Consider the following 25,150-nt stretch of genomic DNA (forward strand, 5'->3'; position numbering starts at 1 on the left):
CAAACCTGAGGTCCTTTACATTAAGAATTACTTTCAGCGGAGCTGGAAACGCCTGTTGAACTTTCGAACAAGGTGGTTAGGCAGTTAACTACTGTCTGGGAGGCCGGAGTACTGCCTGCCCGGATGTAAACATTCCAATTTGCCTTTCGGCCCAGGTGTCAGACTGAGGGGTGGCATGAGGTGGGCATGAAATGTAATGTAAAGGACCTCAGGTTTGTATAGTTAGGAAAAATACAATTTACTTAAAAAAATTGTGATTTGTTCTGGCACGATATACAAACCGTCTGTCCTTTACATTAGGAAGACTCCCTGGTTGGAGGGAGGAATCTGAGTGAGTCTCTATGAACTGACTGGAGTTCACCACACCTTGTGTTCCCTTCCTGGTCGATAGAGCAAGGAAGGTAAAACTGCCTCTGACAAAATGATCCGGTTGTAAGAAACGCGAGATCAACTGTCAGACTTCTGGTTCCCTTTGCATGAAAGAGGAAGCGTCAGTTCGTGCAAAGTAGGCTAGGAAGAACTTTAAAGTTGGTGACATTAAGGCAATCACAAACATTGGGTTTGTCTTATTGTCATGGTCTTCCCCACCCTTGCAAGGGGAAGGAGTGGGGTTGCTTCTATAATCCTGAAGGGAAATAGAATGGAAGCTCTAGTTGAGTGCTTACCTGTATCGACTGCTAGATCAAGCATGTAACGACACATCTGCTCCTTGCCTGTAGGAAGAGTCGAGATGAGGAGAAGGAAGAGAGGCCAGTCACTCCAAATCATTCTCCCTATAACCACCATACATCTTAGGTGAGATGCAACCTGTCCTGTTACAGGAGCTGAGTAAGCTACACAACTTGTTGAGCAGCCACCACAGGACCCAAGGAAAAAGTGTTCAAGGACTTGTGTGCAACATCCCTAAGGTAGAAGGAAGTAAAGGTGGTCTGTTGGGACCACATGTCTGCCTTCAAAACCTGTGGGACTGACAGGTTCTTCCGGAATGTGAGGGATGCACTGATGCTGCGGACTTCATGAGCTCTCGGAAGAAGCCTATCGATGTCACCTTCTCCAGCAGCAGAATATGCTCTCCTTATCGTCTCACGAAGCCAGAAAGAGATCGTGTTCTTCGGCACTTCTTTCTTGGTTGGGCCAGTACTAACGAAGAGTCGTCGACACTCACGCTGGAGGCGGCGAGTTCTCTTCAGATAGCGCCGCAGCACTCTAACAGGACACAGTAGCATCTCATCTGGATCATTACCAACATAGTACTCTAGGGAGGGGATAGTTAAAGACTCGAACCGAGCATCAGGGACCGAAGGAATCTGAGTCTTCACCGCGAAATCCAGGATGAAATCAAGCGTGACTGATCCCCATCCCCTCGAGTGTTTAACATCAAAGGAAAGTCCGTGAAGTTCACCAACTCTCTTTGCCGATGCCAGGACCAGCAAGAAGACAGTCTTGAGGGCCAGATCCCTGTCTGAGGACTCTCGTAAAGGCTCGTACGGTGCACGAGTCTGGCTCCTGAGATCCCTGGGTGGGCTAAGACCTTTTGAAGCTTCTCATCAGTAGGGAAATCTTGAAGGAAGATGAGATATCTACACCTTTCAGCTGCAAGACTAGGCCAAGTGCGGCCCGATAGTCTTTTACAGCTGAAACAGAGAGATGCTTCTCTCGGCGAAGAAAGACGAGGAAGTCAGCGACCTGCTGAACAGTAGCTCCAACCAGAGAGATACCCCATCCACGATACCAACCACAGAAGACGGACCACTTTCCCTGGTATACTGCTGCGAAGGATCGTCTGAGGTACCCGGCCATCTCCGTTGTTGTGCGACGCAAAAAGCCTCTTGCTCGCAGGAAATGGTGGATAACCTCCAGCCGTGAAGACACAGGGACTGCACTGCCCGGTGATATCGCTCTATGTGGGGTTAAGTTAAGCAAGTATAACTTAGTTTAACCATACCACTGAGCTGATTAACAGCTCTCCTAGGGCTGGCCCGAAGGATTAGATTTATTTTACGCGGCTAAGAACCAACTGGTTACCTAGCAATGGGGCCTACAGCTTACTGTGGGATCTGAACCACATTATGACGGGAAATTAATTTCTATCATCAGAAAAATTCCTCTAATTCTTCATTAGCTGGTAGGAGAATCGAACACTGGGTCAACAGCGTGCTAGGCGACAGCTCTACCCACCCCTCCAACGAAGAACTTCTATGTGGGGTTGACACAGCAGGTTGGGTCAGGGGGGAATCTCTCGCGGAGCCTTGGAAAGGAGGGCTAGCAGGTCGGGACAGCAAATGGCCTGAGGCAATTTCGGTGCCTCCAGAATCATTCTGAGATTTGGAGTGATCATCACCTGGTTGACCACTCTACGAATCAGACAGAACGGACGAAAGGTGTAGACGTTGAGGTTGTCCCACGGGTGCTGGAACTCGTCCTCTGCAGCAGCCCATGGGTCTGGCGCGACTGAACAGAAGACCTGAAGTTTCCTGTTGTGCTGGTTGGCGAACAGATCGATGACTGGACGCCCCCATAGATCGAACAGCCTTTCCATGACTTCCGGGTGAAGGGACCATTCTGTTCCCATCACCTGATTATAGCAGCTGAGCTTGTCTGCCATGGCATTCATCTTGCCCCGAATGTACCTGGTTGACAGCTCTACTGAGAGAGCCAGCGCCCACTTGTGCACCTGCATCGTCAACTAGACCCCCCTGCTTGTTGACATATGCCGCTATCATGGTATTGTTACTCCTCAGTACCACGGAGCATCCCATCACTCGATCCCAGAACTCTTGGAGAGCCAGGAAGGCTGCCTTGAGTTCCAGGATACTGATGTGAAGGTGCTTGTTGTCTCAGTGCCACACTCCCAGAGTCAGCAACTCCTCCAGGTGTGCGCCCCATCCCTCGGTCGATGTGTCCTAGAAAAGAAGCATGTCCGGAGGGGGAGTATGTAGAGATATGCCTATTAAGAGGTTCCTGTTGTCCATCCACCAGTCTAGGTCCTCTCTCACCTCCTTGGAAAGAGGGATGAGAAAGGAATGGGGGTCTCGGGACTGGGATCAATACTCCTTTAGTCTCCATTGTAGAGACCACAGGTGAAGATGCCCATGGGGGACCAGCTTCTCCAATGATGACAGGTGACTGATGACGACTTGCCATTGCCAAGCTGGCTACGCCTGTCGAGACAGGAACAGTTGCAGTTGTGCTGCCTTCCTGAACTTGCTGATACGAGAGTACGAGGGAGACTTTCACTGCTACCATATCTATCACCGTGCCCACGTACTTTATCCTTTACTTGGGGTTGAGATCTGATTTCTTGAGGTTTACCATGATCCCAAGCTCGCGGCAAAGCCTGAGGAGCCAATCCCTGTCTTGTAGCAACTGCGAGCAGGAGCTTGCCAGGACCAGCCAGTCATCAAGATACCTCGGTAGATGCATCCCGTGCGAATGGGCCCAAGCTGACATGAGAGAGAACACTCGTGAACACCTGGGGAGCGGTAGAGAGCCCGAAGCAGAGTGCCCTGAATTGGAAGACTGTCTCCCTGAGGATAAAGCGGAGGTACTTGCGAGAGGACAGATGAATGGGCATTGGAAATACAGAAAACACCCCATGCTCGCGGGGGATGTGTACCACAAACCGGCCCCCTCCCCAGCGAATAGCTAATACCCATGAATACTTAGAACCCTTCTAAAAACACTTAGAACTGCCTATTTTGATAGTTCAAACACACACAAAACAAACTAAAAATGCTTATACAGGTATTATCCTACTTACGATAGGGTTAGGTTAGAAAAAAACCATCGTTTGTGAGAAAAACCGTAAGAGATACCAAAATGTATCTCGAACATAGCCTAGCCTACACTAGGGTATTCGGTGCCATGTACTGCTGTATACATATATGGTAGCCTAGCCTACACTATAAAATATACTCTTTACATGCATGGTATAGTAATTATTAATATCAGCTAATTCTGGAGGTTCATGCAAAGTGACTTATGATAATTCAATACATAGAGAAATTGAATAACAAACAAGAATTAGCAAAGCCTACACTATGGTATATTGTTTACAAACATGGTAACATAGCCTACATTATACTCTCCTCTATATTCACATATTGTATTCTACAAATGTCAAAATAACGAATATGCATCTTTTCCATGGATCTTTTAAAATGTTATGCCTTAATTCACTTTATCCAATGATATTGAATATACAGTATTCTTATACTGCTTTTGTATTAAAAATTGCAATCATAAAGATCAATGTTTTGGTTTGGAAATGTTTATGTGGCATTTACTTCACTGCATTTAACTCAGTTCTGAGCGCTATTCTTGCTTCTAGTTAGCGTAAATGTATCTCTAGATACTTTATTTACATGAGGCAAGGTTATTTTTCGTAAAAGAAGTGTTTTTAAGTCGAAATATAGCTAAAATTTGTCTCGTTGGGAAATTAATTTTTCTATTATTTTCATCAGTAGATGACGATGGTCGTTTGGGGACGTTTGTTCTGTGTAAAAAAAATTCAAGATTCCGTTCGCTATTTTCACTTGATTTCATCATAATACAAGCTTTATGTATTTACCATTTATCAGCGTAAAAATGTGTTCTTTCATGCACAGTAGTTTTGATTAAAATACTTTCTCTCCCATTTTAATTACGATCGAGTTTAATCCATGTTGCCGATGCACAATAATTTACAGTACAGTCATTAGCAGCCTGAACATTGTTTTCTCAGTTTCAGCTACAACTTGCAGCTTAAATTTAGCAGTATATTTCCTTACCGATCTTTTATCCATACTGAATAAGGGTATGACGTAAAAATATATTAGTCCTATTCTACTTAACGTCAATTGTACCATAACGTACGGTAATTGTTTATTACCGTACCATGGTTGAAATACCAGATAAAAGGCTTTTGTTATCTGATTCGGTTATGAGCAAAACAACAGTTTCTTGGTCGGTTGTTTATGGCTGTACGCATTTACGCAAGAGTATAACGTTACTAACAATACTTTTATCATTCTCTTCTACTTTTTTAACTAGAGGATGGAGTAAAGAGATGGAGGAAAAAATGTCTACTGTAATTTGGTCTCTTTCACTGCCTGATTACGCTGCTGCCTGCGCCCGTGTGAAATTTAAAAATATTTTACAAATAAGACTGTGGTATCCGTATTAATTGCTTACCCCATTGCAAAATCGAATTATCGTAAGGCGAATTATCGTAACTCGAGCATTACCTGAGTATTTTAATAGTTTTATCACAAAAAGTGCATTTAGTCATGAAAATGAGATGAAAATACAGTACAGTACTGTATTTAGTGAATATTTGTCAGTGAAAAAATACAGCGAAGTGGCGAATTTTCCGCAAATAATTGGTAGATATGTTCCAAAGAGAAATCCGTGAATACGTGAGTCCATGAATCGTGAGAACACGAATCGGGGGGTTTACTGTACAGTACGCATCCTTCAAGTCCACCGTAAGCATGAAGTCGTTCTCCCTGATGGATGTGAGCATGGATCGCGCCGTCTCCATCGTGAACCGAGTCCGGCGAACGAATCGGTTCAGGGGAGAGAGGTCTATGACCGGTCTCCAACTCTCCATGGCTTTCTCTACAAGAAAGATTCGGCTGTAAAAGCCTGGGGACCGATCCGACACAACTTCCATAGCACCCTTGCTCAGCATGGCTTGCACTTCTGGCATTAGTGCAATATCCTTTAGTGATCCTTGGATGTAGGTGCAGAGACAGACCAGAGTGTTGCTGAGGGGTGGCCAAGACTCGAAGGGTAGTAGACATCCCTCCCAAAGGACATCCACTATCCAGGTCTCAGCCCCGTATCGCTGCCATGTCCCAAGCCAGGCTGGCCACACAAACGTGGCTGGGGACTGGGAGGGGTCGAGCATGCAGCTGGCTGGTGAGAACTTGTGCTGTCCTCTAGACGGGAAGACTGAGCAGGGGGCCTCTTCTCCATCTCGCCAGGTGTCCGGACCCGAGAGACCAGCGCACCTTCCTGGGGAACCTTGCTTGGCTCTTGAAGAAGTGCTAGCAGGAAGAGTCGGAGCACCTGCTTGCCTGGACTCTTTCTCCCGTCCTGTGCCCAAGTCGGTACGGAGAGAGGTTTCTCTGGTACCAGACAGGGGTATCCGGGCCTCCTTAGAAACCCGGGTACTCGGAGTGGCTTGCAAACGAGTGTCTGACGCAGAGCTGTCCTTAGAAGCGGACTTCTTCAGCACAGCGGTGGGAGTGCAAACCATGGTCTGCACACCCTCAGCTCCCAATACGACTGACCCGGGGGTCAATGAATCGGTTCCCTGGCCCGTGGACTGGGAAGAGCTGACGAGAGATCCCACTGCCTTCCCTGTGGAAGGAAGGAGTCCCTTAGAAGTCTTGGGATGAGACTTCTTGGGGGTGGGGTGAGAGTCAGGCTGCTTCTTCTTTGGCTGACAAGCCTCAGAAGAAGAAGAAGAAGAAGACTAGGACGATGAAGACGATGACATCTTCCTAGACCTCTTCTTCGTCGTCGTCTTCAGGATGGCGGTCAGGTCCCCCACCCAGGAGGGAGCAGCAGACGACACAGGCGTAGCCAGGGGAGCCAGGGAAGTGGGCGCAACCTGGATAATGGAGACGTCAGTGATTGGGCCAGCAACTACCAGGGCAGGTGGAATAGCGCGGGAGCCAGGAAAGCCAGTAGCCAGTGCGTGGGGAGAGGGCACAGGTGGAGCATGAGCGGGAGCCAGGCCAGGCTGAGAGTCAGTACAACCAGGAGCCGGAACCAGAGTTGGGAATGAGTGTGGGTCGGCAACAGTAGGAGCAGGCATGGAGATGTACGGCACCGATGATGTGACCATTCTTGAGGGGCCAGGCAGAGATAACAGGGCCAGGAAGCCAGGAGGCAGCGGCATGGCATGGAGTGTGGCAGGAGCGGCAGACACCTGGATGCCCAGGTGCGAGGCCACCGTTGCAGGCAGCTTGCCAAACGATGTCATGGTGATGGTTGACATGCTGGACTTGGTGGCTGCATGGATCGTCACCAGAGCACCTAACAGATGTGATAGCAAGCCCTCCAATGATGGAACGCCAGGAAGACCCAGGTGTAGCCACATAGATGTAAGGTCAGACACCTGGCCACTGAGAGATACCTCCACTGCCAAACCTGAAGAAAAAGTCAGGTCAAAAGCAGAAGCCTCTACTCGTTCCGGGGGAAAAAATTCACACCCAGAGCAAGGAGATGCCCCAGAGAGGATGTTCTGATTGTCTGCTCCCCCGCGGCCTTCCACACCTGACGAAGCGAGTGAGGAAGGGGAGGGGTAGTTCTCACCCGAAGGAGAGGCAGCAAGATGGGGAAGCTTGCTAGGAGGGAGAAACGATCCCGACGGGTTAACCACCAAGGGAGTCGTCGGGGGCGTATAACCCGCAGACGACGTCTTCGCAGGCTTCCTTCGGTACACTCTCCTCCCCTCAAACTTCGCCCACTGCTTGGCAGACCAGGAACAACATTCAGAGCATGGAGAATTGCGAGAACACACACATCCTCTGCAGGTGGGGCTAAGGGCATGTGGGTCCATATCTACATGTGAGTGGAAGCTATTGCACTTATTCCCTCCCACCCCAGGACATACATGCTGAGGGAAGGAGGGCTTACAGAGTTTATCATTATTCATAATGATAGCAATAGGAAAAACAATAAAGACCCCACCAGGAAAACAATTCAACAGCAGTCAGGGCAGAAAGCAAGAAACATGTCTGCAGCCACAACGGCCGAAAGCAAATTGGAATGTTTACATCCGGGCAGGCGGTACTCCTGCCTCCCGGACGGTAGTTACCTGCCTAACAACCTTGTTCGAAAGTTCAACTGCTGTTTCCAGCTCCGTTGAAAGCAATTCCTTATGTAAAGGACCAACGGTTTGTATATTGTGTTGGAACAAATGTAATTTTTATATAAGTAACTTACCAAGTAATTACATTCCTGAATCCCACATCGACAGGAGGTGGGATACAAGGGCACATTCTACTCCAAAACATTCAGTAATGGTAATGTATTTGAAATAGAAAAGTTCGCTAGCATTAATACAATGCTTGTTGTTTCCTTACCTGGTTAGGGAGCTACTGCAGGTGATTACTGTCTCTGGTCGGTGCTCATCCTAACCCGTAGTGGCGTGGCGTAAGAGCCCTGGGGCATTCTACTTCAAGTGGGACTTTGCAGTGAAGGAAAAGTCTGATGGCTTGCAAAGTTAAAAGACAGGTGCCCTTGCCCTGGGTGCAGTACCAAAAAACAATAACCAGACAACAATGTCACCTACACTGAAAAACAAAAACACCACCCATCCACTAAAATCTGGTGGGCACTCCAGGTACATAGTACACCCAGGCCCCCCCAGTGACTCAACACCCATATCAAGGCAAAGAAGTCAAGGATAGGAAGGAATGCTCCCTATGCTTCTTCCCCCAATACTATGCCAGCCACTGATAATGGTCCCAGGGTACTGCAATTATCATACACTGTTTCAACGTCACATAAATACTGCGAAGCGAAAATAGACTTACACTTCCAGTAAGTTGCCTGTACAACTGAAGAGAGAGAGACACAGTGCCTGAAAGCATACAAGGTGGTGACTGCCCTGACATCATGTGCTTTGACCTTAAAGGAAGGCAGAATGTCCTCTTGGATCCCAGCATGTGTCTCCATAATGAGATCCCGAAGGAAGAACGACAATACGTTCTTAGACAGGGCGTGGGAAGGATTTTCTTGACCGAACACCAAAGATTATTGGACGGTCCTCTGATTTTGGCAGTCCTGTCCAAGTAATGCCTCAAGGCCCTAACAGGGTAGAAAACCCTTTCTTCCTCTTCTAGTCCTAGGATATCCTTAAGATTCTTAATTAAGAAATAGGAGGCCAGGGCCTAGAAGGATCCTCATTCTTAGCCAGGAAGCCAAGGGTAAAAGTGCAAACTGCGTCTCCTTGGGCAAATCCTACTCATCTGTCGAAAGCCTGAAGTTCGCTAATATGTTTGGCTGTGGCCAAAGCAACGTGGAATAGTCTTTCTGGTAAGGTTCTTAAGAGAGGCAGAACAGAGAGACTTAAAGGAGGGGCCCATTAGCCATTTAAGAACTACATTGAGGTCCAAGATACAGTTTCTCTACTCGGTTCCTTGGAAGTCTCGAAAGACTTAATGAGATCAGAGAGGTACTGGTTAGAGGACAAATTTAACCCTCTGTGTTGAAGACAGAACTAAGCATAGCTTTGTATCGACCAATAATGGAAGGAGCGAGCCCTTTGGAACTTCTTAGATAGAGAAGGAAGTCCACTATATCTGTTACAGATGTCTTACAAGACAAGGTGTTACGTCTGGCACACCACCTGTGAAAAACTGTCTACTCAGACTGCTAAAGTTTAGCGGAGGACTGACGTCTGCATTTAGCGGTAGCTTCAGCAGCCGCTCTTGAAAAGCCCTTTGCTCTGTCAAGTCTCTGGACAGTCTGAAGCCTGTCAGAGCATGAGCAGATAACCCCTGGTGGAACCTCCTCAAATACCTTGAAGATATTTTTAACAAGGTGGTCTAATTCTGCTGCAGAAAGCATAATCTTGGCAGAAAAGAAGGCCAAACGACGATCTGAGTCAACTAAGCCAGAGAAGTCCCCCTGGGAGGAGCAGAGACTCCCAGAGAGGGAGCTTCTCCTGTGGCATAGGCAAGATATCTCCTGCGTGTAAGTCTCGTAGGGGGGGAAGGCAAAGGCAACCTTGCCCTGTTCCCTCTTCTGAGACAGCCAGTCATTGACTTCCCTCAAAGCCTGCTTAGAAGAAGACAGTACCATCTTAGGCAGATGAGAGCTGACGTCGGGCTGATTCCTCATGAGGAAGGTAGAGGCAGGAGAAACTGAAGCAGCTGGGGCAAAGAAGGTCAGATAACTGGCCAAGAAAAACCTTAATAGAGCTGCATATGCCGATGGAGCAGGTTCTTGATCCACTTCTTCATCTGAAGAAACTGGAGACAACAGAGGGTCTTGAGGAGGCTTGGACAAAGAAGGAGCCTTCCGCAAAAAGCCCATAATATCCGCCAAAGGCAGAGCGAGAGTTGGGTGCTCAGTTGGTGCCGAATACTCGTCTGGTGCCGGGCGCTTGTCAGCTGGTGCCAAGCACGAGGGAGACAATGGGCACTCAGAAGAAACCACTGGTACTAGGCACTTGGATGAAGACGCTGGGTGCCCGGAAGGCGAGTGGTGCCTGGAAGAGGAGAGCTTCTTAGAGCTCTGGCACCAGGGAGCCAAAAACTGATGAGGGGTCGAGGGTTCGTGAGGACGATTCTGTCTTTACATTCATTACAGGTATTCTCTTTTGAACTTGAATGTCCCCTACAACTAGCACAAATCATGTGAGAGTCGAAAGTAGATTTAGTTAATCTGGTGTTACACCCCTCCTGAGTGTACCTAATACTAGAGGAACTGGAATCAGACAAAATAAATTCACAATTAAGTAAAAACTAAGCTGGTTATAAAACCCTAAGTTAGGGCTAGTAATAGAAGCTACGCAAGTGTCAGAATACTTCACCAGATCCAGAGATATAACCAAAAGACCTATGAGAGAATTCAAAACAGAGCTCTTGCAAACCATCGACGTTACTCAAGAGCCGGCAGAAATGAGTTGAGCTCTTTCGCTTTGTTGTTCCCTATTGTTCCCTGATAGTGGGCAGGACTGTCGCCAATACAAAAACAATAGAAGCGCTACCATGGCTTTTAAATTTTGAGCTGCCACACGAGTGGAATTAATAGCAATGTAATTACTTGGTAAGTTACTTATACAAAATTTGTCAATTTTCTTTTTTATTGCAGTTTCAATAATTTGGTCTGTGTATCCATTACTGTATTTGTTTAACAACTGACAAACTTGACTGATTTCCAACATAAGTTATTGTAATCAATTAGATGTTCCATTTATCAACCAATATCTACATTCTGGCAACCTGAATCCCACAGTGGGCTGTGTGCACTTAACTCACTGAACTACAATAATTTTTTGCGTATCAGGTCTGTTGTAACTGAAGCTAGGTTATTTATATAAAGTAAAACCCCATATTTGCAGTCTCACTATTTGCGGACTCATGTATTCGTAGATTTCTCCGTGGAATGCATATACCCATTATTCATGGAAAATTCGCCCATCCGTGGTATTTTTCACTGAGAAATATTCACTAATTACTGTATTTTCATATTTTCATGACTAAATGTACTTTTTGTGATAAAACTATTAAAATACTCAGGTATAAGCATTTTTAGAGTTTTTTTATGTTTAAACTATCAAAATAGGCAGTTCTACGTGTTTTTAGAGGGTTTTAAGTATTCATGGATTTTAGCTAGGGAAAGGGGTTTCAGTACACATCCCTTGCGAACACGGGGTTTACTATGTATTGTATATTATGTATGTATGTCTGAGAACATGTAGTGTTTTAGTAGCATGAAGAGTGTTTTATTATTATATGTGATTTTCTTATCAACATTCTTGCTGTTCCAAGCTCAATGTCACTTCTCATGGACTGACTGGCTACTTGGAAATTTCTAAATATTTTGTTATACTGTACTGACTAGTGCGTTGAAGAAACAAACATGGGATTAGACTGATATTAATAATTATACTTCACTTGAACAGATCCCTCGTTTGTAGTCTGTTTACATTCCATGGGATTATATAAACACTGAAAATCCAGGTGGAAGTTGTCAAGTTAATGTGATTAACTGCTCTCCTGTTCTTTTTTTGTTTTGGAATGAACCTATAGTGTTCTGTATTTGCTGTTTTTACAGTAACACTGTATTGGATTTTCTATTATTTTTTATTGAACATTCATTCAAAATCAAACAAAAGGCAAATGATACATACTGTTGTTCATCCATCCTTGTCTCAAAATTGTAAAAAGAAGAGAAAGACCAGTTCGAACGCCTAGTTCAATCAATGCCTCATTTGCAGACAATGATGCACCACTTCCTTGCAGGTCAGTAGTTGGTCCTCTGTCACTTGTCCCAGTCAGAGCCTGTAAGGATTTTCAGAAAGACAAAATACCACCTAGTTTTAAAATATAAAATGTTAATGATTACTTAAAAAATCCAAGTTTTGTACTGTACATTTACAAATTTCATACTTTCTTCACTTAAAAAGCTTAAAATTAAATCTGTCATTTACCCAGCCTTATGAAGCTCCTTATAGAATCAAACCTTAAATATATTATCATAAAAACATCTTATGAGTCCAAAACATTAACTCAGCAGTGGTGTACTCACACGATCCCTATTCCTGGATCCCTGGTGAAAGCTACGAGAAAGGGCATGATAAATTCGCTGGAGCACAATCAGACGCTTATGTAACAGGGCTGAGAAACGAGGCTGTGCTGCTGTAGATCTGATAAGAACAGAGTTGACATTTGAGCATAAAATCATCTAAGCTCACGCTCTAAATTCTTCTTCATCACAAAAAATACATTAGCAAATATAAGAATAGACAGTCATTAGATAATCTGATATTTTCTTTGTAAGTCTAAGGGCTGCAAAAGGGGATAATCCTCTGGAGACAATGCATGGTGTGCTTCCAGGATTAAGGATTAATAAAGAAAGCCATGGCATCTAAGACCTAGGAACCTAAGGTTTCTTAATGGTGCAGAATAGGTTCCTACACTGCTTCCTTATTGGTTAAGATGGGATATAAATATTCCTATAGCCCTGACAGGGCATCAAAGAAACTCATCTTCCTCAGGAGTCAGTCTCTAAAGAGGGGATAAAGAAAACTCTTGGAAGCGCTTTGGTCTTGACATCAACTGAGCATGAAAGAATGCAATAAAAAAGATATGTAAGGACTGGGTATTGAGTGACATACTGGCTGGGTGTTAACTGGTTTATTGGTAGTTCCTTACTGAGATAAATGAACAGAATTTTCGAAGATGTTATTGACGCGTGCGAGCGGTAAAGTAGCGTCTACACACAGACAGGTAAAAACAGAGGTACAGACTCAGGCAGACAAACAGATGGCGATATTGAGAGACATGATTAACATACAGTGATGAAATATATATCAATGGAAAGGCCAGAAAATTCTACATATGGCCAATTGCATGAGATTCAAGACAGATTAATGAATACAATGCGGTAGCATAATATATGTGAAATGGCGAGATGTTTGGCATCTTCACAAACAGAAACATACACACAGTTTGATACAGAAGATTCGTTGGAACGTTATGAGTACATGATTAGAATGCTTGCATGGCAATGCAAATAGTGGTGATTGTACATACATCAAAACAACAAAACAACAATGGTTAGGGAGAAACAGACGGAAATATTGTTTGGTTGAAATCGCGTTCCTTTAGAGAAAGAAAACGAGATGCTCTTGTTGTCTTGTCCACTCTAATGGACGACGAACACACACACACACGCGTTTGGAAGAGACGGCGTCAGGCTCTTACAAATACTCTCCCCCAAGACGTGGGTAATGTCTGATTAATCGGCTCGGCTGCGGAGACGACTTCTCAGGCGGAGGGTGCGGTGTGGTTGTGTTTGGAAGAGACGGCGTCGGGGCGACGGGCTCTTACAATACTCCCCCCGCCCCCCAGCGAGGCATCAATGCGGAAATTGTCTTGCCGACGATTGTAGTTGGCTCGAAGGGCTTGGGCTAGGGTGGGTAGGAGGCTGAAGGGCGGCGCCGGCTGGCAGGAGCTCGAGGAGGACGGGAGCTGGTTGAAGGGCGACGTCGAATGATCCTTCGGTGGCCGGCTCGAGGGCTGAAGGATGACGGCAGCTGATCCTTGGTAGCCAGCTCGAGAGGGGCGGCAGCAGGCTGAAGGATGATGTTGGCTGGTCGCCGTTGGTCAGCTCGTCCAGAAACGAAAAGGGGGCGGCTTCAGGTTTCCTGGAGGAGGCACCCAGGGCTCTGGTGGTGGGGTGGGTCATCTCAGAGGGTTGGACTTCTACTGAGAACTTGGGAATGGCGGGAAACAGCGAGGCGGCGAAGGGTCTGTTGGCGCGTGGGTCGTCATCTTGGGTTGGCCGGGTCCTTAGGGTCACTCCAGGGTCACCAGTGTAAGGTGTCTTCACAAACAGAAACACACATACAGTTTGATACAGAAGATTCGTTGGAACGTTATGAGTACATGATTAGAATGCTTGCATGGCAATGCAAGTAGTGGTGATTGTACATACATCAAAACAACAATGGTTAGGGAGAAACAGACGGAAATATTGTATGGTTGAAATCGTGTTCCTTTAGAGAAAGAAAACGAGATGCTCTTGTTGTCTTGTCCACTCCGATGGACGACGAACACACGTGTTTGGAAGAGACAGCGTCAGGCTCTTACAGATAGTTCTGCTCCAGTATGTGAACACCCTACTAACAAATATATTGCACGTAACCCACTTACTCTTATGGCCGAAGCCAAGGCCACCAGAAAGTGTGTTCTACGAAAGAGCCTTGAGAGAAACCTCTCTCTTGGGTAAAAAAGGAGGGTCACTAAGGAGTCTTAAGCCCACGACTAGGTTCCATAAAAGCTTAGCAGAATCTTCAGCAATCCAGCTGAAAAGCATAAACAGTTTCACCTAAGTCAGCATGAATTTACAGCCTTGATGGAGGAAACAGACAATCTTTTGGCATCTCTCAGGAAGTGCAGGCCCTTATACAGGCAGTCCCCGGTTATCAGCGGGGTTCCATTTCCGAGGGTGTGACAATAACCGAAAATTGCTGCTAACCGAAAATCGGCGATTTCGGCGATTTTCAGAGGTTATCGGCGCCAAAATGCGCCGATTTTCGGTTATCGGTGCCTCTGTTAGGTATGTACCGGCACCAATACCCAATTATCGGTGACGATAAGCGGAAATCAGCACCAAAAATTGCCGATTTTTGTCGCTAGACAAGCCCCATAAAACCGGATCGCTGTTAACCAAGCCCGCCGTTAACCAGGGACTGCCTGTACAGTAAACACCCCGTATTCACAGACTCACATATTTGTGGATTCCTCTGTGTAGCGTATCTACCCATTATTCACGGAAAATTTGCCCATTTGCAGTATTTTTCACTGAGAAATATTCACTAATTACTGTATTTTTATATAATTTTCATGACTAAATGCACTTTTTGTGATAAAACTATTAACCCTTAAACGCCGAGCCTCTATTTACAAAAACGTCTCCCGTATGTGGGCGGGCGTTGGTGAGTTAGCTACGAAGCGGGAAAAAGTTTTTTCAAAAATCACAGCACACTTAGTTTTTAAGATTAAGAGTTCATTTTTGGCTCATTTTTTTGTGATTGCCTGAAGTTTAGTATGCAACCATCAGAAATGGAAAAAAATATCATTATCATATATAAATATTGAAATATATGACAGCACAAACAAAATTTTTCATATATAATTTTATACAAATCGCGCTGTGAGCAAAACGGTTAAAGCTAATGGGTTATTTTGTTTTTCTTTGTATTGTACACTAAATTGCAATGATTTTGGTATATAACAAATTGTAAAACGATCAAAGCAACACAGAGAAAATATCACAAATGATGCATGAATTAAGTAACGCCATGGACGTAAAAAAATGTTTTTTAAAAAATTCACCATAAATCAAAATATTGTGCTAGAGACTTCCAATTTATTGCAAAATGAAGGTAAACGATTGAATATTACTAGAATGTAAGAGTTTTAGCTTACAATTGCGTTTTTTTACCATTTCGGTCGAGTTAAAGTTGACCGAAGGTTGAAATTTTGGCAGTTATCGTGATTTATGTGAAAATATTTCAAAACTGATAAAAGCTACAACCATGAGCTATTTTCTGTTGTATTCTACATGAAATTGCGCACATTTTCATATATAAAAGTTTATGTAACGACTAATGTAAAACGATGCAAACATTACGACAACATGACGAAAGAATTTCTGAGATGTTCGGCAGAGTTACCGCGTGGGCGTAAGAAAAAATTTTTTTCAAAAATTCACCATAAATCGAAATATTGTGCTAGAGACTTCCAATTTGTTGCAAAATGAAGGTACATGATTGAATATTACTAGAATGTAAGAGTTTTAGCTTACAATTGCGTTTTTCGACCATTTCGGTCGAGTCAAAGTTGACCCAAGGTTGAAATTTTTTGTAGTCGACGTACGGTACGTCCACTTGACACCCAACAGACAATTTTAGTCGATATATGATACGTCCAGTAGGCGTTTAAGGGTTAAAATACTCAGGTATAAGCATTTTTAGAGTTCTTTTGTGTTTAAACTATCAAAATAGCAGTTCTAAGTGTCTTTAGAGGGGTTCTAAGTATTTGCAGATTTTAGCTATTCACGGGGGGGGGGTGCGGTATGCATCCCCCACGAATATGGGGGGTTTACTGTACATTGTTAATATTGTTAATACTGGTGTGAAGTTAGGGACTGGCCCTGGACTTCCACCATAATCTATACAGCTCCCACGATACTGAACAAAAAATTAGTGGACTTTCCCCTTGTCATTGTGAAAGAACTCCTAGATGACTTATAAAAGTCTCTGGAGGTGAGGAGCTAGATGAGAGTTTCTATGCAGTTAGGCGAAGCATTTTAATATTTCCATAAAGCTTCTGCCCCCGCCTGATGAAGCAGATTTCTCTATGGAGGTAATGCCTAGGAACTCTAATGATATGTGGAAGGACTGTGAACCAATGCATCCTCGACCACCAAAGTGTGATTAGAAACATGGTGGAATTCCCAGTAGTCCTTAATCATAGAGTACCCCTTGAGGGCCTGGAACTGGGGAGACATACAGCTGCACACAGTGATTCAGCTTCGCTGTAAAGAGATCAATGAGGGGTTGGCCGAACGGCTTCCAAATCGCCTTGCAAACTACAGGGTAAAGATCAATCACAGGAAAGTACCTGTCCTGGATGACTTAACGTGTCTGTCCACCAAACATACAGTCAAGCAGGAACCAACTGAGGCATATGGAAAATATTCCTCTCCACTGTCCAGAGGCTGGAATCAACTGAGGCATATGGAAAATATTCCACTCCACTGTCCAGAGGCTAAAGTCCTGGTGATGGACACCAAGGTTTCTGAATTCATGCCCTCTACCTTCTTATATGAGCTACAGAAGGCATGCCCGAGAAGACAGAAATTTTTTAAATCCCTCCTGGATAGCCAACAACTCCTTGCAGTTAATGATCTGCCAAGTCTCTCTCCATGTCAGTGCAACTGAAGAGGTGACATCCAAAGCTGAGCATTCAGAACTAACTTCTCCACAGAAGACAAGTGACCTAAGCGATACAACCAGCATTAGCAGGGATGCTCCCTGAGGAGGAGAATTCTCTCACGATTAACAACAGATTGTCTACCTGAGCTTGTGTCGGAAAACCTTGAAAAGAACAGAACGAATCAACATGCCCAAGTAGGTCACTTTTTGTTCCAGAGATGACTTGTGACATTCTTAGTAAGCCTAGGGCCTTGCCAAGCCCAGTACAGGCTCTTTTGCCCTCAGGTAAACCCCCTGGACTTCACAAACATAATCCAGTTGGCCAGGTACAGAAGTAACTTTACACCTAAGAAGTAAAACATTCACGAAGGAGATAGCACCCTAGTGAAAACTTGGGGCATGGAACTCAGCCTGAAACGAAGAGCTCAACATTGATATGTTTTTCCCCAAAGACAAATAGTAGGCCCTCCCCGAAAGTTGGTGAATAGGGACACGAGAGTACGTATTGTTCATGTACCCAGTAAACATCCATGTACCTTCCTCCATGGCAGTTAAAGACCGTGGAGACTGACTCCATGGAAAAAAAGGAAAACAGTTGGCCACAGAGGTCGAGTCTGTATATGTCTAAGAGTGCCCTTCAACAAAAACCTCTCATTGCCTGGCACTAGGAATAGCCTGCGTAAAAAGGTCAGCAAAATAGATAGTACTTTCTCTAATGCTGCCTTCTCTAATGGAGAAAAGACTTCCTGACCAACACATGTCTCTTCTCTAGGTTGCTCTGTATGACTGAAAGGTTAAGAGCTGGTTGAAGAGGCGTGATTCCTGAAAAATGCAACAACCTTCCAAAAGAACTTCCTTTACCAGGGTGTCTACAACTTGAATGAAATGGCCCAACCTGCACCCACCAGCACATGAGGGCTCGATGAGCTAATCAGACTTAGGAATCTTAATATTAGTGGAGGAAATGCACATCCCCTTTGGCAGAATGAAGTCTGGATCCTTGCTGCCAAAAGGACATTTCTTCCTCCCTAAGCCCGGTAGAAAGACCAGGGAAAGAGGAAGAATTGCCCAAAGTGCATTATAGTATGAGGAAGAGGAGGAGGCTTCCCTTTAGTGACCTTTGGAATGGTGGAGATAAGTACTATTTTGGTCTTCTTTGTCTCCTTCCCAAAAGGATGAGCTGGAATCAATCACTGTCTGCTAAGGAGGGAGACTGAAGGAACCAGCCAAGAGCATAGTTGCTCCCCTGTGTGAACTTGAGGTTGCTAGTGACATGAGTCAGTTCACCTATCACACAAAAAACCTTGCTAAGGAAACAAAAACTCTTAGGGCTTAACAAAGGATCCCTGTCCTAAGGAGGAAGTCAACCAAAATCCTTCAAGCAAAGTTAATAGTGTACTGCACAATTCGCTAAAGGGAATAGCTTCAATGGTATTAGCCAAGTTGTACACATATTCTTGGCCTTTTGAACCGAGAAATGTGGCTTAGCAGACACAACTGCACCTCTCTTGGCTGGAAAAACTTGACCATAACAGCTGGATAAGAAGAGGGGGTAAAAATTCGCTGCTCGATACACCATAGTCTTCCTAGCAGACAGCAAGGGTGACATGAGAGAGGACTTTCAAGAAGGAGACTCTCTTTGGCCAAACATTTGCCACTGAGTCAAGTTCCCAAGTACTATGCAGAAACTGATAGCTTAAAGGAAGGACTGCAGATATCTATCTAAGCACAACTGAACTAATTCCTTAAAACTGAGGGGATAGACTAAATGCTCCCCTTCCTGAACAGGAGGCAAAGGAGAATGCTGTCAGGAAGAGCAAGGCCAATAAGAGTCCTCTCCCTCAGGGACAAAAGTAGCCCCAGAACCAGATGGTCTCACAAAACCAGGCACTAAAGATCTCATAACCCATCTGGCAGAAACTTGAAAGTAAAATGCTCTCTCAGTAAGTCGACTCACTGATGCCTTGCGCGGACTCGCAGAAGCCTCATGTGGCCTGTGCAGACTTGCTAATGCCCCTGCAGATTCTCTAGCGCCCTTGCAAACTTGCTGATGTCCGTGAAAACTCGCTGATGCCTGTGCAGACTTGCTGACACACTTGTGGAATCGCTGATGCCCGTGCGGAATTGCTGACACCCGTGTGGAATCACTGACGCCCGTGCGGAATCGCTGACATCCATGTGGAATCATTGACAACTGTGCAGACTTGCTGCCGGCCATGTGGACTCGCTGACAACTGTGCGGACTAGCAGACAACCGTGAGGACTTGCTGACAGCTGTGTTGAATTGCTGACAACTGTGAGGACTTGCTTATGCCTTGTGTGAACTCGATAACACTGCATGGCCTCGATTACACCTCGCGCAGACTGAAGATATATGTGGAACTGTACACGGACTTGATACCTTGCAGAAACTGATGGATTAAAGGGTGAATGGGAATATCTGGCACACTTTGCCTAAGCTTGATAAACAGTCCATAAAAATAAAAAAAGCCCAGGCAAGACACAGTAGTGGCCTTGTCAAAACAAAACTTGGACCATCAGTGATAAAAGGGGAGAACTGGCGCGAATGCTTACTCCCGATAGCCTGACTACAGACTCAGGGATGCTTGCGATGGCTACAGGTGCAATGGCAGCACTCACTACGGAGTGCGATCAGTTATCTGGCTCGGAAGAACTGCTAGAATAACCATGGGAAACCAGGGTCAAACACAAGATCTAGACGTATTGAAGATATAGACCTACCATAACTGTCCTTATGTGGCTGCAAACTAACTCTGCCCATGGAGAACCAAAATGATATTTTCATAATAAAATTAAGTTTTACTGTATATATACTTACCAAGTAATTACATAGGTGATGTATCTACCTCATGCGGCAACTTTTTTTTAATTTAGTGACAGTGCTTCTTTTGTTTACATGTAGGTGACCCCCCACCCACTAATGGGGGAAGTAGGAACGACTTGGCAGCCATTATACAATTCATTTGTGCCCTCATGTCCATAAGAGGGGAAGAGGGTGGGCTCTGTTTCTGTAATTACAGTACTTGGTAAGCATATATAAAACAATCTTATTATAAAGATGTCATTTTTATATAAGTAACTTACCAAGTAATTACATAGCTGAATCCCACATTAAATGGGGGTGGGATACACGGACATAGTCTACTTCAAAACATTAAAGAATGATAATGAATCTGAAACAGAAAATTCTGCCAGTATTGTATGCAATGCTTGTTGTTTCCTTATGTGGTAAAAGAGCTACTGCAGGTGAATACTGCCCTTGGCTGGTGATCGTCTTAACCCGTAGTGGAGTGGCTGTTGAGCTGTGGAGAGTCTCTACTCAAGTGGGAGCTTTGTAGCGGAGGATATGACTGATGGCTGACAAAGCACATAACAAGGTGCCCTGGGTGCAGTACCAACATAAAATTTTAAAAAAAACAACACTGTCACCTACTCTGTAAACTAAGACTGGTGGATACTCCAAGTATCTTGTACCCCCAGGCTCCCCAAAACTCGAAAAAGAGTGCTTCCTATGAATTTTCACCTAATACCATGCCATTCACCGAGAATAGGCCCAAGGCACTGCAATTGTTAAACAATGTTTCTACTTACTTTAATTAGTGAGAAGCAAAATTGGACTTGCACCTCCAGTAGGTAGACTGGATAATGGAGGTCAAAGACATGTTATGTCTAACAGCCAAGGAAGTAGACAATGCTCTGATATCACGTGCTCTCACTTTAAAGTTTGATAAAATGTTCCCCTAGATCTGGAATGTGCTTTTTTTTTAATTAAATCTCTGAGGAAGAATGAATGACAAGGCGTTCTTTGACAGAGGACGAGATGGGTTCTTTAATGAACACCAAAGATTACTAGATGGGCCCGTGATCTTTTCTGTCCAGACACAGTACTCTCTCTTCTTCCCCTTGATTAAAGAAATTCCATCAAGTTCTGCACAGTGAATGAGTGAGGCCAGGGGTTGGATGGGTCCTCATTCTTGGCCAGAAAGCCAAAGGTGAAGGAACAAATGGCATCCGCTTGAGAAAAAACCCACTCTTTTGTCAATAGTTTGCATTTTGCTGATGCACTTAGCCATAGCTAAGGCAAGGAGGAAGAGAGTCTTACACACCAGATTCTGAAGAGAAGCAGAGTGAAGGGGTTCAAAAGATGGGCCCATTAGCCATTTCAAGACCACATCCATATTACATGAGACCAAAGTGTTTCTCTTTTGTGTCCCATTGCATCAAATGATTTACCAGGTATTTAATGTCAGAAATCGATGAGAGATCAAGGTCTCTATGCTTGAAAACGGAGCCAAGTGTTGCCTGATAGCCTTTAATGCTAGAGGAAGCCAAGTGCTTGGTATTCCTCAGAAAAAAGAGAAAATCTGCAATTTGTGTCAAATTGGTCTCATAAGATGAGACATTGTGGTTGTGGCACCACTGCTGGAGGACTGACCACTTGGCGTGAGAGACGAGGCTAGATTATTTCCTTCTGCACTTTGCAATAACCTCTGAAGCTTCCCTTGAAAAACCCTTCGCTTTGACAAGCTTACAGACAGACTGAAGCCTGTCAGAGCGAGAGTGGGCAACCCCTGGTGGTGTCTGTCTTATGACATGGAGTTGTCCGAGTACTGTACTGATAATTTTTGGGAAGCAGTCTTGGGTAGTCCAACAACAGATGTAGGAGGTCCGGGAACCACTCCCTCAGAGGCCAAAACGGGGCTATGAGGGTCAGGGTCACATTGTGGTGCTTCTCGAACTTGTTCAATACTTCCCTGATCATGCTGAAGGGTGGGAAGGTGTAACGATCCAGATTCGACCAATCCTGTAACATGGCGTCTGTGGCCCATGTAAGAGGATCCAGGGCTGGCAAGCAAAACAGAGGAAGATGATGGTTTCTGGAGGTGGCAAACAGGTATATCATTGGCTTGTCCTGCAACTTCCACAGGTCTAGACAAACCAGGGGATTCAGGGTCCACTTGGTAGGAAGGACCTGCTTTGATGGCTCAGCTCATCTGCCACCACATTCAACTTTTATTGGATAAAACGAGTGATAAGAATAGCTCGTTTTAGTCTCCTCACAGCAGTAATTCTCTTGCGGCTTGACAGACAGGGAAGGAATGGGTAACGCCATGTTGCAGATGTAAGCTAAGACTGTGGTATCATCTGCTTGCGGACTAGGTGTATAAAATTCTGAAACCAAACTGAACTGCCTTCAGCTCTCTTACACTGATAAGTAAGTCGTGTTGTTCTGGAGTCCATGTCCCTGTGACCTCTTAATTGTTTAGCAGGGCTTCTCAACCTATGTCTGAGGTGTCGGAAATGAAGTCTTGGTCAGGATTTAGAGGATGAAGGTACTTCCCTTTCAGCAGCCTTTCTTATGATAGCCACCACTGCAGGTCAGATTTTATCTCTGGGTGATCAGAAAAGCATGGCTGTCTGGCTGTGTCTTCTTGTTCCAGCTGGCCTTCAGGTAAAACTGGAGTACAGGCAGTCCCTGGTTATCGGTGGGGGTTCCATTCCTGATGGCTTGACGATAACCGAAAATCGCTGATAACCAAAAATTGCCAATTATAATGCTGATCCCCGGTCATCGGGGCCACCGTTAAGTGGTGATCGGTGCTGATAACAGGGGACTGGTGCTGATAACTGGGGATCGGCACCAGTAACCAGAGATCAGCGCATACTGTCACCAAAAATCCAGTTATTGTCGTCGCTACACAAGCGCCATGAAACAGGATCGCCGATAACCGGGGACTGCCTGTACTCTCATATCTGGCTGTGTCTTCTTGAAACCTGCCCAATCTGACAAACATTTCCATGGAAGCCAGAGTCCCCAGCAGACTTATCCAATGTTGAGCTGAACAAGATGATAGGGTTAGAAACTCCCGGACTGTTTGAAAGCAGCTAGATATCCTCTTGGGGGACGGAAAAACCGAAAAAACCCAAGAGTTCTGTTTCATCCCCAGATAGAGGATTTTTTGAGAAGGGCTCAACTGGGACTTCTGGAGATTTATAAGAAGGCTTAGCTCCTAGGCCAGAAGAATCTTGCGTGTCCTCCAAACACTTGCCTTCGAAGGGGATTGGAGAAGCTAGTAGTGTTTCTACTTCCTTCATCTAAGAAAAGGCTGACGTTAATTCCCACTAAGTGGAGCTATTTCGACAGCGGAGCCAGTACTTGAGTGAACACTTGAGGGGCTGCTGAAAGATCAAAGCAAAGAGTCTGAAACTGGTAAATATTGTCTTGGAAGACAAACCTTAGATACTTTCTGGAACTTGGATGAATGGGGATATGAAAGTAAGCATCTTGCATGTCTAAGGTTACCATCCAGTCACCTGGTGAATGCAAGGACTGAGTGGTTTGTCTCCATCTTGAACTTTGTCTTCAAGACAGAGTGATTGAGAGCACTTAAATCGAGGACTGGTCTCCAACCCTGATGCCTTGGTAACACAAGACGATTGTAAACATCCCTCCAAGCTACTGTCCTAAGGGGGCTCTTCAAGAATGGAATGGTCTAGCCTTCCTTTAAAACACTGATAATCCAAGGCTCTGCTCCTATTATCAGCCACCTCTCCCAAAACTCTAGTAGGCTGGCTCTGACAGTTGCATGACAGACTTCTGTCTCACTTCCTATGTGGTTTGGTAAAGCTCTTCTTGGTGGCTCCAGATGAAAAGTGGACATTGAGCGGGACCTGAGTGGTGTCCGAGATCTCCCTCCATGAAAAGGCTGTTGCTGGAGGGGAGAGATGGTCCTAGCTTGAAAAGGAGAAAAGTACGTGGGATGTCTAGATGACTGTGTCAGCAAATCTTGAGTTGTATTCTGCTGCAAGTTTGATGCTATCTCTTTCTTGAAGCGAGATCTTATGATCCTCAATTTTCTTGGCCAATGCACCCAACCAATCAAGGACAGTGAGGACTTCAAATATTTTGAATATGTCCTTAACCACGATTCAACTCTGCGGTTGTAAACATGATTTTGGCCAACAACAAAACAGACTGATGAGACGAGCCAATAAGACTTGAGAAATCCCCTTGGGAGTAGGCAGCGACTCCCAAAGAGGGAACCTAACTGGTCACATAGGACAAGTACCTCCTGTGTACAACACAAGAAAGAGAAAAAGCAAAAGAGGCTTCACTCTGCTCTCTTTTGGTGGAAAGCCAGTCTTCTATTCCTTAAAAGACTTATTAGAGGAGGATGAAAGGACCAAATTGAAGAGGCGTGTCCTGTCATCCAGCTGGTTCCTTATAAGAACATCAAGGCAGGGGAAGGAGGAGTAGCTGGGGTGAAAAAAAGGGGAGGAAAAATTCTCCATCATACACCGCAGCAGGGCAGTGTATGCTGAAGGAGAAGCAAGTTCTGGGTGAATCTCCTATACTGAAGAAAAAAGGAGACAGGTGGTTATCCTGAAGCAGAAGGAGCTTTCATAACCAAGTACATAATCTGGGCCAACTGCTGTTTTTATAACTAATGGAATAATTTATCATAAAACTTGTAACATAAGTAAAAGGACGAAAAGAGGTGATGGGCGCCCAGGAAGGGGGGGGGGGGGCTGGATGCTCAGGAGCAGGCGCTGGGTGCTCAGGCAGGGCTGCTGGGTGCTTAGGAGTGGGCGTTGAGAGCAGGTGCTGCTGGGCGTTTAGATAAGATGGTCTCCAGACTGTTCCAAGGAGACACAAGTTAAGTATACTTTAGTTTAACCTGACCACTGAGCTGATTAACAGCTCTCCTAGGGCTGACCCGAAGGATTAGATTTATTTTACGTGGCTAAGAACCAATTGGTTACCTAGCAACGGGACCTACAACTTATTGTGGAATCCGAACCACATTATAACGAGAAATGAATTTCTATCACCAGAAATAAATTTTTCTAATTCTTCATTGGCTGGTCGGAGAATTGAATGTGGGCCCAGAAGAGTGCTAGCCGAAAACGATACCAACCCATCCAATGAGGAACTTCCAGGGAGACACAGGTGGG

The 25,150-nt window shown here is 44.9% G+C and overlaps 1 protein-coding gene across 1 annotated transcript in view; it reads right to left on the reverse strand.

Annotated features, from left to right (window-relative positions):
- LOC136831091 (probable E3 ubiquitin-protein ligase HERC1) overlaps positions 1–25,150 on the reverse strand; it is an 801,341-nt gene that overhangs the window by 702,292 nt on the left and 73,899 nt on the right. The window contains exons 4-6 of the mRNA XM_067091041.1: positions 12,256–12,373; positions 11,845–12,008; positions 3,461–3,472 (exon numbers count right to left, since the gene is read on the reverse strand). Coding sequence (XP_066947142.1) covers positions 3,461–3,472; positions 11,845–12,008; positions 12,256–12,373 — 294 coding nt within the window. The remainder of the gene's footprint in view (positions 1–3,460; positions 3,473–11,844; positions 12,009–12,255; positions 12,374–25,150) is intronic.

The sequence above is a fragment of the Macrobrachium rosenbergii genome, chromosome 48, assembly GCF_040412425.1.
Source record: "Macrobrachium rosenbergii isolate ZJJX-2024 chromosome 48, ASM4041242v1, whole genome shotgun sequence".
Lineage (NCBI taxonomy): Eukaryota > Metazoa > Arthropoda > Malacostraca > Decapoda > Palaemonidae > Macrobrachium > Macrobrachium rosenbergii.